The sequence below is a fragment of the Pristis pectinata genome, chromosome 9 (assembly GCF_009764475.1).
Source record: "Pristis pectinata isolate sPriPec2 chromosome 9, sPriPec2.1.pri, whole genome shotgun sequence".
In the NCBI taxonomy this organism is placed as follows: Eukaryota; Metazoa; Chordata; class Chondrichthyes; order Rhinopristiformes; family Pristidae; genus Pristis; species Pristis pectinata.
Window position 1 is genome coordinate 4038557 of NC_067413.1, and position 14722 is coordinate 4053278.

The following is a 14722-nucleotide window of genomic DNA, read 5'->3' on the forward strand; positions in this document are numbered from 1 at the left end:
GGTTATCTTCAGTGGAGTGTTACTCTGCTGTAAATGAGAGGGACTGAGCAAGGTGGGACTCCAAGACTTGGGGTAACTTGACAGAGGCCTTTAAGATTAAGATGTGGCTAAAGTGGAGATATTGCCACATTTGGGGAAAGGACACGCCAAAACTAGGGGTCATAAATGGTCACAGATAAATCCAATGAAGAATTCAGGAACAGCCTCTGAGAGAATGTGGCACACACCTCTGCAGTCTGTGATTGATTTCAGGCGGGTAGCAGAGTTCAAAGAAGCTGAATAAACTCAAGGGAGAGTGAACAGAGAGAGCTCTTGTGCCAAGGAGGATAGAAGAGACCCTTGGTGCACTAAGACAATACGGACCCATTTTGCCAAATGACCCAATTCTACATCGTGTTTTTAAAAAGCTGACAATTTCTGATTAGTAAATCACAATTCTTGTCTTTTTGACCAGATGCAACAATTGGAACTTGCACAGCTGGCACAGCGGGAAGCGAATCTCGCAGCACTAGCAGCCATCGGACCAAGGAAAAGAAAAACTCCTGATTCACCGAGTCTCGGAACAGGAAGTGAGGTACAGAATAGAATTTGGCACCCTGTTTTTTTCACCACGCTACACCCCTTGCCATTTAAAATCTTTGGTTTACCTTCATGCCATACCCTCTGTCAGCTGTCACTATTTCTAATCCCTGTTTGGTATCTGTCTCCCACCTAATTGGTAAATTGGTTTATTATTGTCACATGCACTGAGGTACAGTGAAAAACTTTTTTGCATGCCATCCATACAGATCACTTCATTACACAGTGCACTGAGGTAGTAAAAGGGAAAACAATGCAGAATAAAGTGTAACAGCTACAGAGAAAGTGTAGTGCAGGCAGTCAATAAGGTGAAAGGTCATGACAAGGTAGATTGTGAGGTCAAAAGTCCATTTTAGCTTACTTGGGGACCATTTAATAGTCTTATGACAGTGGGATAGAAGCTGTCTTTGAGCCTGGTGGTATTTTCTGCCCGGTGAGAGAGGGGAGAAGAGAGAATATCTGGGGTGGGTGGGGTCTTTGTTACCTGCTTTATCGAGGCAGCGAGTAAACAGTCCGTGAGGCTGGTTTTTGTGATGTGCTGAGCTGTGTCCACAGCTCTCTGCAGTTTCTTACAGTCACAGGCAGAGCAGTTGCCTGAGCTTGAGCATTGAATTTGGTTTGGGACATTTTTGCCATGTTAGTGCCTTTTAGATGGAATAGAATAACCTAACAACTTGAGTTCAGCCAAGGTCAGCTTACTTGCCATATTCTTACAATTGAACAATTTACTTTTTAATTCTTGACTTGTAGAACACTCAAACTTCTGGTTGAATTTGCTTAATCTAAGATATTTGAAAACTTGGTGGTTTGGCCCCTCAACCCTGTTTCCCACATTCAATAAGATCACGGCTCCTTATTTATCCCAATACCACGTTTCTGATCTCTTTCTGAAGAAACTTTTTGTCTGTGTTAAATGTCTTGCCCATAGCCTGAGACTGACCACTTGTTCTAATTACTTATATAGGGTAAACATCTTAGTCATAGTTGTACAGCATGGAAACAGGCCATTTGGCCCACCATGTCCATGCTGACCAGTGAGCACCCACCCATTACTAAACCCATCTCCCACCATTTGGTTCATAGCCTTTTGTGTCAGGCAATTCAAATGCTCATCTGGACACTTGAATGCTCTCAGTGACTCTGCTTCCATCATTTTCTCAGGCATTGGATTCCAGGTACACACCACTCTCTGGGTAATGAAGGTCCCCCTCAGATTCCCTCTTCTATCTCTCTGATGTGGGTAGGTGGGGGGAGAGAATAGTTTCCTGTAGTCTATCCTATCTGTACCCGTCGTACTTTGATGTACCTAATCATGTCCCCTCCTAACCTCCGCTCTATGGAAAACAGGCCTAGCCTCACCAGTCTCTCCTCATAACTAAAACACTACATTCCAGGCAACTTCTCCAGCACTCTTGCCTCTTTCCTACAGTGTGGTGACCAGAACTGCAGGCTTTAGCTGAGTTCTGACCAAGGTTTTATAAAGTTGGAGCACAAACTTCCTGCTCTTGTGTTCAGTACCCCAACTAATGAAGGGTGGTATCCCAAATGTCGCCTTAACCACGCTGCCACCTTCAAGAATTTTTGGACTTGTACACCAAGGTCCCTCTGATACTCAATACACCCTAGGACCCTACCATTCATGGTGCATGTCCTAGCCTCATTAGTGTTCCCAAAGTACATCACCTCACATTCATCTAGATTAAACTCCATCTGCCATTTCTTGGCCCATTTCACCAACTCATCAATGGTGCCCTATAGCCCAAGGCTAGCCTCCACACTATCAACAACATCAATGTTCATGTCATCTGCAAACTTGCTTATTATGCCTTCTACATCCACGTCCAAATTATTTGACTATATTATAAATAGCAAGGGTCCCAGCTCTGATCCCTGTTGAACTCCATTAGTCACTGGCATCCAATCACAAAAACAACCCTCTCCCATTGCCCTCTGTCTCCTATCGCCAAGCCAATTTGGGGTCTAATTTATTAACTTGCACTGGCTCCTCATGGTCCTAGTTTTTTTGGACCAGTCACCTATGTCGGACCTTCCCTGCATCCAGTCTATCTAGCCCAGTCAGAATTCTGTGTGGTTCAATGAGGTTCCTTGTCATTCTTCTAAACGAGTGAATACAGGCTATGTTGACTCAGTATCTCCTCATGACAGTCCTGCTGTCCCAGGAATCGGTCTGGTGAACCTTTGCTGCATTCCCTCTCTGGAAGGTATGTCCTTGGGATAAAACCAAAACTGCCCATGGTATTCCAGGTGTGATCTCGCTGAAGCCCAATATAAGTGTAACAAGACATCCTTGCACTTGCAAAATCTTTTGCAATGAAGGCCAACATACCAATATCTGAACTACTTGCTGCAGCTGCATGTTTGCTTTAATTGGTGTACAAGGACACCCAGGTCCCTTCTGAGTCAGCATTTCCCAATCTCTCATAACTTATATTGTATTCAGCATTTATCCATGTTCATTGATGTGCCATGTTTTTGCCCACTCCTCAACCCATCTGATTCTCACTAAAGTCTCTTGTGTTGTCCTCCCAGTTCTCAATCCTGCCCATTTTTGTGTCATCAGCTGTCTTGGTATATTGTGAGTAGTTGGGGCCCAAACCTTGATCCCTACAGTACCCCATGAGCCACTGCCTGCCACCTAAAAAGTTGCTTTTTTCCGCTGCTTCCTGTCATGTCGACCAACTTTCCATCCATGCAAGTATTTTATTCCTAATCCCATGTGTTTTAATTTTGCCCACTATCCTCTTATGTGGGACTTTATTAAAGCTCTTCTGACAATCCAAGTACACCACATCCACTAGTTTTCATCCTTTCTACCAGTTAGATTCTGAGCTCCAGTAGGTCTGTTGAACATGATTTTCTGTTTCGTAAATGTGCGTTCACTTTGTCTAATTCTATTGCGAGCTCCCCCCCCAGCCCCCGTGCCAAGTATTCAGTTATCAGTCTTAAATAGACCCTAGCATTTCCCCTACTAACATTCAGCTGACCAATCTGTTGTTCACTGGATTTTCCTCATTCTGCTTTTTTAAATAGCAAAGTTACATTTGCCATTCTCCTCTCAGGAACTGCTTCATAATCTATAGAACTTTATTCTATATTTAAAATGCCAACCAGTGAATCCATTAATTTCTATGGCTACCTCATTTAGTCCTCTGGGATGCAGATTATCAGGCCCTGGGGATTTATCAGCTTTCAGTTCCATTCATTTCACCAGCACTTTCTTTTTCCACTAATACTAATTTCCTTCAATTCCTCTTTTTCATTGTTCTTGGTTTTCTACTGTTTCTGGGATGTATTTATGTCTTTTTCCTTGGTCAAAGTCTGTATTTCTTTAATTCCTCAGTTATTTCTTCCCCGTTATAAATTCTCATTCTAACTGTAAGGGGCCTATATTTGTCTTTAATCTTTTTCTTTTTACATATAGAAGCTTTTGCAGTCCACTTTTACGGTCTTTTTGAAAGTTTGCTCTCGTCTTGTTTTCCCTCTCAAACTTGGACCTTTTTGCTGAATTCTTAAAAGCTCTCGATCCTTTTTTTCAGTAACCTTGCAATGCTTCCTCTTTGCATCTAATATAGAGAGAGACAGCACAGAAACGGGCCCTTCAGCCCACAGTGTTTATCAACCACCCACTTACACTCACCCTACACTAATCCCATTTTATTCTGTCCACCTTCTCATCAAATCCACCCCCCCCCCCCCCCCAGAATCTACCACCCACCTACACACTAGGGGCAATTCACAGCAACCAATTAACAAACCAACCTGCACATCTTTGGGATGAGAGAGGAAACCCATACAGAGTAAGCATGCAAATTTGTCCCGCACTGTCCCTGAGGTTAGGATTGAACCTGAGTCTCTGGCACTGTCAGGCAGTTGCTCTACTCGCTGCACCACAGCCTCATTTCTCCCCATCCCTTCCAAAGAGACAGCCCTTAACTTTCCTGAAAGCCAAGATTGGGTTGCTTTTCTTTTATATTATTCCTTCAGGAAGGAAAGTATAACTACTGCTTTCCTTAATTGTTAGCTATTGTCTCTCCACAGTAATACCTTGTTAATGAAGTTCTCCAATCTATCATGGATGAATTGGTCTTTCCCTCATCGTTTCATTTCTTTATATCTCAGACCCTTGCCTTGGATTGAACTTCTTCACTTCTTAATAATTGTTCATGTTAAGCAAATGGAAAAAAAAATCAGATATCCGAACATAAAAATAGAGTATGCTGGAAATAGTCAGCAGGTCAGGCAGCATCTGTGGTAAGAGAAACCATTAACATTTCATCAGGGACCCTTCATCTGATCAACCCTTCACCCAAGTGCTTCCAGCATTTTGTTTTATTGGAACCTGGAACAGGACCTTCGGCCCACGATGTCTATGCTGACCATGATGCCAAATTAAACTAATTCGATCTGTCTGCACGTGATGCATGTCCCACCATTCCCTGCCTGTTCATATACCTTTCTAATGCTCTTAAATGCCATTATTGTGTCTGTTTCTACCACTATCCCTGGCAGTGTATTCCAGGTACCTACCACTCTTTGTGTATATTTAAAAAAAAACACTTGCCTCACAAATCTCTTAAACTTCACACACACCCCCACCCTCCACCTGAAAGCTCTGCCCTCTAGTATTTGACATTTCCACCCCGAGGAGAAAAAGACTATCTGAGTATCATGTTAATATCACTCTTCTGTAAAGGAGCCTGCACAACAATATATTAGTTAACCCCTTCAGATTGCACTGTCCCCAATCTAGGATAGGCCCGTTCCATCATTGACTTCTCAACACACTGGTCTTCACATTATACAATGTATGTTTCAGATGGGAATAAAATTTTGAGTTGATGTGATATTTAGGAATTGATTCCTCTTTTCCAGTCTTGTCATTGGCTCATCCTGAATAAGCCTTTCCTGAAGGAATAATGGCAGTAGAAGTGTTTCAGAAATCAATTGTTCATGTTGGGATTGCATTGGTTATAATTTGCTTTGCAGACCTCTCTGAGAATGTAACTGGTTCACTGCCCTAAATATTTTGAGAACTTGCAGTTATTCAAGTGATCTTCCTCAATAGTGTTACTTGAAGTGTGTCTTATATGTCAATATTTTCATGGTTGGGTCTGTCTTACATTGACCAGAATCTCTTAAAACAGTACTTTGAAATTGTCAAGTTTATTTCAAGATAAAACATCTTGAATGAGACTTAATAGATTGGCAAACAAAATCAAAGGAGGGTTCCTTCTGTGTGATTGAAATCTTTCATTTTATACTTGACCTCTTGTGTAATTTTTTTTAGTCTTGTGTTCCATTTCCCACTCTATTTCTGACCAGTTTTGTACAGCATTTTGCTAAAAATAACTAAATTGGTGTACCTTGTTCCTTTTTTTTGAAAACAAGTTTTATGTTAACATTGAGAACATACAAGAAAAAGAATCAGGTCACACAAATCCAATTGCAATATGTTTCTCTTTTCTTGGCTGTTTAAATAACTACTGAGATTCATTTTAAATAAATTTGCCTTGTGCTGTGGTATATTCAACACCAGCTGCTGCTTCATGTGAAGGATAGATCAAAAGTCATTTAGTCCATTCCTTCCACAGGTGGAATATTTGATACATCTTGGACTGTAGCCAACTCAGTGGCGTTTCCCAAGGACTTCTATTTGTTTAACACCTTCTTCCTTCTCTGGGTCAGGCAACTGAAGAGGAGTCGGTTGAAAACATTCCGGGCTGTTGTAATTTTGTATAATTCATGCTTGCCCGACTTGGGTTAGTAATGTATTTCCCAACTCCTTCAGCACTGGTTTGCTGCTACCTCATGCAGAGAGACACCAATCACCTTGTATGTTGCCTTGCTCTCCAGGACTAGCCTGGCTGCTTGCTTTGTAGCACCTATTGATCATGAATCAAAAATCTCTCTTGCACTCTAGATGCTGGTTGCCTGCTGATTTATTTACAGCAGTTTCTGTTCCAATTTCCACATGAATTACTAGTGCCTAATGTTTCTTCCAACTAGCACTCACTGTGTTTCAGCTCATGACTCTCTTGGATTCTTATACTCTGTGCTAGCTCTTGAGAATTTGAGGGCTAGTTTACACAGATTTAGTCCTCCATCTACTCTTTGGTCCATTGACCGGTTGGACTATGATGGTTAGTGGAGTTCTTTACTTTCAGCTCCATGACCAGCAATTAATATTCAAATATTAATCTGAATCCAAATGTTTGCCAACTCTCATTGGACCTATTGCTGGAACTTTCATCACGAGTGATCACATAGAACACAGAACAGTACAACACAGGAACAGCCCCTTTGGCCCACGATGTCGTGCTGAACCAATTAAACACTTAACTAAGCTAATCCTTTCTGCCTACGTGATGTCCACCTCGATGTCTCCCTCCCCCTACTCCCCCTTCTTGCAGTCTTGTCAAGGATGTTTTGTGGTTAATTTCTGGAAAGACAAGGAGATTCCTGCAGAATTGGCAACTCTACTCATTACAAACTGGAAGCTTGCTTTTTAAAAATCTACCTGCTAGTGTCACTCTTTATCTAACCCTTGGAGATGAAGTAGTTGTTATATTTGATCCACAGCTCTTGAGTGCATGGCATACTGCTGGGATATCTTCTGTGAATTTTCGACATTTTGAAATGGCATTGCTTCCAATATCATCACCCTTGGGTGCATCATCAATGTGGGGGGAACTTCACGCCACAAGTCATTTGATCCCCTCTCAAGTTCCAATCGATACTGAACCTTCTGCAAATTCTCTTCATTGTGAAAGAGTTAATCGAGAAACCATTAACTGCTTTTGCCAGCGGTCTGTTCCACATTTCCACTGCTCTGTGGGAAAAATATTTTTTTTCTAATCTCTTCTCTTGCCCAAGGCCAACTAATTTTATATTCGTCCTCTCGTTCTGCGCGCTCAGTCCAAATTAAATAACCTGCTTACATCTCCATTATCCGTGCCCCTCGGCATTCAAAAGACCTCGATCATCTTCTCTCTCCCCACCCCCCCCCCCCCCCCCCCCCACCCCTCTCCAGCTTTTTTCAAAATCCAAAGGGAAAACCATTTAGTTCCAACGGTCTATTTTCTTTCCATAAAATGGGACCTAAATCTTGGAATTATTTTTATCCTGATTGGCAGATGGGGTAGTTGGTGTTGTGGGAACAGAGTGCTTTTGAAAGCAAGGTTGCTGGATAATAATCACCATTACCTTAGCAAAGATGTCATCGAGGTTAGAATAACTTGTTTTAAAATGACCTCCCATCCCAATTAGATTTCTTACTGGTTTTTTGTTGAAGAGAATGCTTTTGAGGATCAATAATTCAATCACTATCTCATTTCTTTTCTGCCTTTTGCAACAAGAATTCAAATTCAATATCTTGTATTTTGTATACAAATCGGGTCTTTGTTCCACATCTTTCATTATTCATTATTGACTGGTATTTGACCGTTATTCCTGTTCTAACTCTGATTTCCTCTCAAAGAAATATTGGTTTGAAAGTTAATTGGTTACTGTAAATTACCCCTAATGGTGTAGTGAATGGTAGAAGGCTCGGGAGTTAATGGCAGCAGAGAGAATAGATTGCTCTAAAGAGCAACATGGGCATGTTGGGCCAAATGGCCTCCTATATCATAATATGCAAAATAAATAAGTTGCTCTCTTCCAGAGTAGGCTTTGCCAGTTCATCACTGCATTCACTTTCCTAAGAACATCCAGCCACCTCAAAGTCAGTTGAGATTAATGTCATTGTTTCATAATCTTATAAACCTCTATCAGGTCTCCCCACTCCAGAGAGAACAGCCCAAGTTTGTCCAACCTCTCCTCATAGCACACACCCTCTAATCCAGGCAGCATCTTGGTAAAAGCTTTCCTTTCTTGTGGAACTCCAGCTGCCTGCTTTTGTCACTGAGATACTGTCCTTCAATACCTACTGTGTTCTGTTTTGTAATCGGCTTTATATCCATTTGCTATTGGTCCCCTGATTCCAACTCCTGAGCTTTGTCATGAATCTGCGACTTAATACCATGTCCAGGGTCTAATAGAAATCCCTCTATTGTATCACCCTTGATCTCTGTTCAAAGAATGTGGTAATACTGGCCAAGTGTGACCTTCCCTTTTGAAATCCATGCTGACTATTGTGTTTTCTTCTACCAGTTGTTTCTTTATGACATCTTTTAGGGATTCCATTAAATGGTCTCGTGGCACTCTTTGACAAAAACTTTCATTTCTTTGTGTGTCAAACAACTTGGGGACATTTGTAAAGCGCTTAACAGCCAACGAGGTACTTTGGAAAAGCAGTTACTGTTCAAATGTAAGAAAATGAAGAACAAGGGTGGTTTCCTTTTGCTGCACAATATTTAACTCTCAAACGTGGCCAGTTTTTCCTTCACTGCTGTATTTTGACCTTGCTGTGTGCCAGTTGACTGTTAAATTTCCATTCTTTGCAGCAGTGACCACACTTCATTGTTCATTTGCTTTTGGGAGCATCCTGTCACAGCTGTAATAGATTGTACAGTTTGTTCATTTTTTTCCCTCTCTTTAATCTGCACTCCTGTTCTCTTAAGTCTGCTAATACCCAATTGCATAAATTCTAACTTTACACTCTAGTATTTAAAAGAAACAATTTCCCTACTCCCCACCACTACCTCTTTCTTACTGCAATATAGAAGGAAGCCATTTTGGCCCATCCAGTCTATTCCTAGCTCCTAGCAGAACAATCCCTATTAGTCCCATTGATGCTTATTTCCCTGTATCCCTGATATTATTCTTTCACATGCCCATCAACACTTCCTGTGTTCTTTCCTACTTAGCTACAGTAAGGGGTAATTTGCAGTGACCAATTAACCTTCCAGCACCCTTTGTGATGTGGAAACTTGAATACAGAGGAGAAACCCACAAGGTCACGGAGAAAATGCAGACTCTGTCGATGTCATGAGAGGTTGTGATCGAACCAATGTCCTTGGAGCTGTGAGGCAACAGCCCTATCCCCACTGATAACCATTCCTCAAATGCAATACTCCTGAAACTAATGCTAACACAGATTGGTTCACATGTAGAAAGCCTGTTATCCTAACTGGTGACATTCTTACCAAGACCACATTGGAAAACCTGAAGTCTTTCCTATAGTCTTCTCTTGCCATTGTCCTAGAGTTCCTCAAAGCCAACTTCCTGGCCAAGGTTTGGTGCTTCGTTCTTGTGTCTCTTCCCCCTGCACCTGTTCTTTTCCTTGGCATGCTTCTGTGCCTAAGAGTACAGGTAAAGGTTAATACCATGTTAATATCTGGTGTTTAGTTAGCTGCATAAAGCAAGTTGCTGCAAATGGCATGGTCGTGAATGACTTCTTGCTTCTAAGAAGCCTGTGTGTGGCGGTTAAGTGTGATCTTGTGTGGATGCAATATTTATGCTTTTCTGTTAATGAGATTTTTGGCACTTTACCAGTCTATATCTGTTAAACATTTATCAAATGAATGGTGTTGGGTCACTTGCATCTTCCAGTTGTTCATACTTTTGGAAAAACACCTGTTTTCCAACATATCGTGACTCTGATTCCAAGTTGACTTTCTTGCTGGAGATCTATACGCTTCTGATTTAATGTGCTGAAGGAAAAGAGGTTATAAAATATCAACCATTGAAATAAAATTACAAATGTGGCCATGTTGTAATATACTCTGGACATGTTACCTTTCATGCTTCACACACTAAGCACTGGGACTCTGCACAAAGGGGATCTTAGTTACTTCACTTACCTCTGTCTAATGCATGAATAGTTTAGATATAAATCAAGACCATAATCATTTTAATTTAAATTGTTTTCAGTTCTTTTCATGGTAATTGTACTTGATTTGTAGATTTTTCTTGCATTCCAAAATGTACTGGAATCAACCTTTGACCAACCAGATACTGTTTCATAAATTCTAAATTGTGCCACATTAAGATGGAGAATAACTGACTGCATTTATGGGTCACTTCCATCCAGCTTTCATAACTAGTGCTCACCTTTTTAATGATTAAATTCCTTGATGGTTTTCCAGAATGGGAATTTAACACACACAATTTGGCATTTATAACCCTCTTAATATTTTAAAATTAGCCCTAAAATATTTTGTTGCTTGTCTGGTTATTTGCAAGCTGTTATACAATGATGAAGGGTAAATTCCACAAGGTAGTTCTTCTACCTTTGATGTTCAATAAGAGCAAATTACTGCAGCTTCCCCTGCAGTGTAATAACATCTTTAATAAAATTGCTGGCAATCGGGGCTTGGTGATATATCATGTATTTAATAACCAATAGGTGAACATTAACAAAAAAAACTAAGTAGTCGGCTACTTTGTTTTTTATCTCCTTGTGGGGAATGTACTTTTCACTTGCTCTTAACACAATATTAAAATCTATTACATTGTATTTATAGCACTAGCTTACTATACACTGTGATGTTGTATTTTCTATTTGAGTTTGTCGGAAGATAATGGTTTGATTCCCACCGTGGCAGAGGAGAATTTTAAATTCAAATGTTAAGACTTTTTAATAACAAGAATGCTTTCAGAGTGGTTGGTATCTGTAACCCACTGCCAGAGGATGTGATAGAGGAAGGTACATTCACAATCCCTACCACCTTGAGACATCTGGCCAAACCCTTGAGTAGCCAAGGCATGGGAAGCTACAAACCTAATGTGGGCAAATGGGATTAATGTAGTTGGGTACAACAAACAGCATGGACATGATTGGACGAAGGACCAATTTCTGTGATGCAAAACTCTGACTGATCTCCCTAATGGTAAAGGGGGGAACTCCTGTATTGTCATTTTAAAAAAAATCTTGTTTCCTTCAGGGAGAGAAATCTGCTATCCTTGCCTAGTCTGGCCTTTGTGATTCAAAAACCAGAAATGTGGCCAAGGTTTAACTGCTGCCTCAGATCAAGGGTAAACCAGGATGCACAATAAATGCTGGCATTGATGTATAAAAGGAAAAGGGAAAGGCTATCTTTATCCGTTCCCATCCACCTATCCTAATTCTCCCTCCTTTGTTTGGCTTCCCTTCAAGTGTATCCATGGTATTCCTGTCATCTGCTCTTTGTAACATGAGTCTGTTATGTAGGCAATGCTGATGTGCCAGTCACCTTGCCTTGCATCTTTCTGTAGCTTGCTGTCATGCCAACAAAAGAAATAGCTTACAGACTTTGAACAGGACTGTCTTTGTTAGTGAAGGGCTAGGTTTAGAAAATTGGCAGTGGAATGTACTCCAGTAATCTTGTATTCACCTGCTGCTGTTGAGTATCGTTTACCACTGCTGCAGTCCTCTCGCATTTTATCATCAAATGTGAAACTTTTGCCGGTTTGAGTGTTGTATAAATGATTCCCTAATCGTGTTGAGGAGAGTGTGTGACATCAGTACTATGAGGGAATGGGATAAAACAGATTACACTACAGAGAGCGTGCATGAACTGAAGTGGCACCCTTCTGTGCAATAAGGATCCCATTTCACACTTGGTACAATCTAATCTATCTTCCTTTGTTGGACATTGGTTGATGACATTCATAGAATTGAGTTGACCAGGAGCCTCTCAATACTTTATTGTAGTTAACGATTTTGCATTTGTATTATGACTTTCTTAATGAGGAAAAATATCCTAAGGCGGGAGTGTTTGACACGAGGAGAAAGGTGACCAAAAGCTAGCTTGGGAAGAAGGTTTTGGATAATATCTTAAAGATGGCAGGAGGGGATTTAACTTTCCCAAACTGAAGTGCTTTCAGCTCTGATGCCAATGACAGGGTGATCGAACTTGTGATTGCTTTCTGGACCTTGTGCGCAAACAACAATGACTGATGCCTTTTTCCTCAAGGGTTCGGCATCCAAAATCAGTGCCTCAGTTGTTGCTGAACTACACACAGTCTGTCAGGATCAAGGATGATTTGCTTCCTCTGCATTTGGGGCAGGAGGTGGCCAAGGGTGGATGTGGGTGGATAGTTCATGAGATTGTGCACTCCTATTTATGCAGGGCTTCTGTGCTCCCAGTGCATGGACTCGAGGTTCTCAATACCATTCCAAATGCTCATTCTCTACTTTGTGCAGTTATACACAAAGAATTCCCAAGAGGTGTCAACCCAAAATGTGGACTATCCCTCTTTCCCCCCCCCCCCCCCTCCACAGATGCTGCCTGACCCACTGAGTTCCTTCAGCAGTTTGTTTGTTTTTACTCCAGATTACAGCATTTGCAGTCTCTTGTGTCTCCAGTCCTCAAGGGTTGGAAGGAATGGTGCATTTTTTCCAAGAATGCTTTGAGAAAATCCTTGAATCTTTTTCTCTACCCATCTGGTAGTCTGTTCCCTTGATGGATCAGACTAGTGAATGATTTGTTAGTCTGCATTTGAGCATGTAAGCTAAGGTATCTTTATTAGTCACACGTACATCAAAACACACAGTGAAATACATCTTTCTGCGTAGTGTTCTGGAGGCAGCCTGCAAGTGTTGCCACGCCTCTGGCACCAGCATAGCATGCCCACAACTTCCTAACCCGTATGTCTTTGAAATGTGGAAGGAAACCGGAGCACCCGGAGGAGACCCACGCAGACATGGGGAGAATGTACAAACTCCTTACAGACAGTGGCCAGATTTGAACCCAGGTCACTGGTGCTGTAAAGCATTACACTAACAGCTACACTACCGTGCCTGCCCTAAGTAACATATGTAAATAACATGGCCTGGCCAACATGCTAACAGGTGCAAGTAGAGCCTTGATGCCTATGATGTTACCCTGGCAGAGATTACTACCTTTCCAGTGAATTGGAGAGGTTTTTTGCAGTGCCTTGAGGTGCCTGCTGTAGATATCCAGGTCTAAGGTAGAAATTACTGCTGCCCCATAGACTGAGCTTTGTGCCAGGTTTGAGATCTTGATCTTCAAACTCCCATTTCCTTAATTGACCGAAGGCTGCGATGGTGAATGTCACCTAGGCCTGGTGAATACCTTTCCGAGAGGTAGATCTCAAAACGTGGGAAGTGATTAATTTTCGAGGATCATGTCATGAGCCTTAATTATCTGAAACTAAAGAAATACTGACTTTGAAAGACAACGTGGTGTGTGTTCAGTTTAAAAGTCTAACTTGACAGGTTACTGAGGCTTGATGATTGGTATTTGAATTTGCAAGATTAACTGATGTAAGAAATAGGATTAAGTTGCTTCCTCCTGGGAATTGACCACTGGGAGCATTATCTGAAAGTTAACTCAGTAATTCCTATGTGAAATTGGGCACCACTTTTCTCAAGGGAAGGCTTAAATTTCCCACTATTTTCTATGGGTGATGGGGGTTGATGGTACCATGGTCCTTTTTATTGGGTTATTAATAGACACATAGCTTGATGACTAACATATCTGCTGTGATCTAATTGGCAGAACAAGCTCAAGGGGCTGAATGTCCTCCCCTGTTCCCATGTTCCTGCTAAGTAATTATCTCAAATTCTGATAAGGAAGATATAGAATTGAGGTTGACCCATAGAGGCTTCAAATTGTCCTTTTTATTTTTTTCATCATGTGGTGTTCAAAGTACTACTTGTGCTGTTAGCTCCCTTGACTTTGTCAGCTAGCTTTTGAAGTCCTTGGTATTTCAGTGTTACAGATCTATCAATTTACATGACAGTGAAGCTAACCAGTTTAAAAGATGATTGAAGCTTGCATTTATAAAGAAGGCTGTCTTAATTGGCATCACTGGTGAAGAATAGAGGCAGAAAGCACAGCCAAGATTTTAACTCCTATATTGTGCTTGAGTAATGATCAGTTGTTGTTCCTTGCCACACATGGGAAGACTTGGGATAAAGTCTGGGGGGATTTTAACTCATCAGCTACTGACTGCTCTCCCAAAATGTCTGCAAAATTTTATTTTAGACTATATAAAACTGGTTAGGCTGTACTTGGGAGTACTGTGTCCCGTTCTTGTTGCCCCATTACAGGAAGGCTGTGAAGGCTTTGGAAAGGGTGCAGAAGAGGTTCACCAGGATGCTGCCTGGATTGGAGAGTATTAGCAATAAGGAGAGGTTGGACAAACTTGGGTTGTTTTCTCTGGAGTGTCGGAGGCTGAGGGGAGACCTGATAGAGGTTTATAAAATTGAGAGGCATAGGGTAGACAGTCAGAATCT

The 14722-nt window shown here is 41.3% G+C and overlaps 1 protein-coding gene across 3 annotated transcripts in view; it reads left to right on the forward strand.

Moving 5' to 3' along the window:
* Positions 1–14722, forward strand: part of LOC127574551 (transcription initiation factor TFIID subunit 4-like) — a 118388-nt gene that overhangs the window by 68064 nt on the left and 35602 nt on the right. For all 3 annotated transcript variants that reach the window (XM_052023627.1, XM_052023629.1, XM_052023628.1), the window contains one exon: positions 455–574. In XM_052023627.1, coding sequence (XP_051879587.1) covers positions 455–574 — 120 coding nt within the window. The remainder of the gene's footprint in view (positions 1–454; positions 575–14722) is intronic.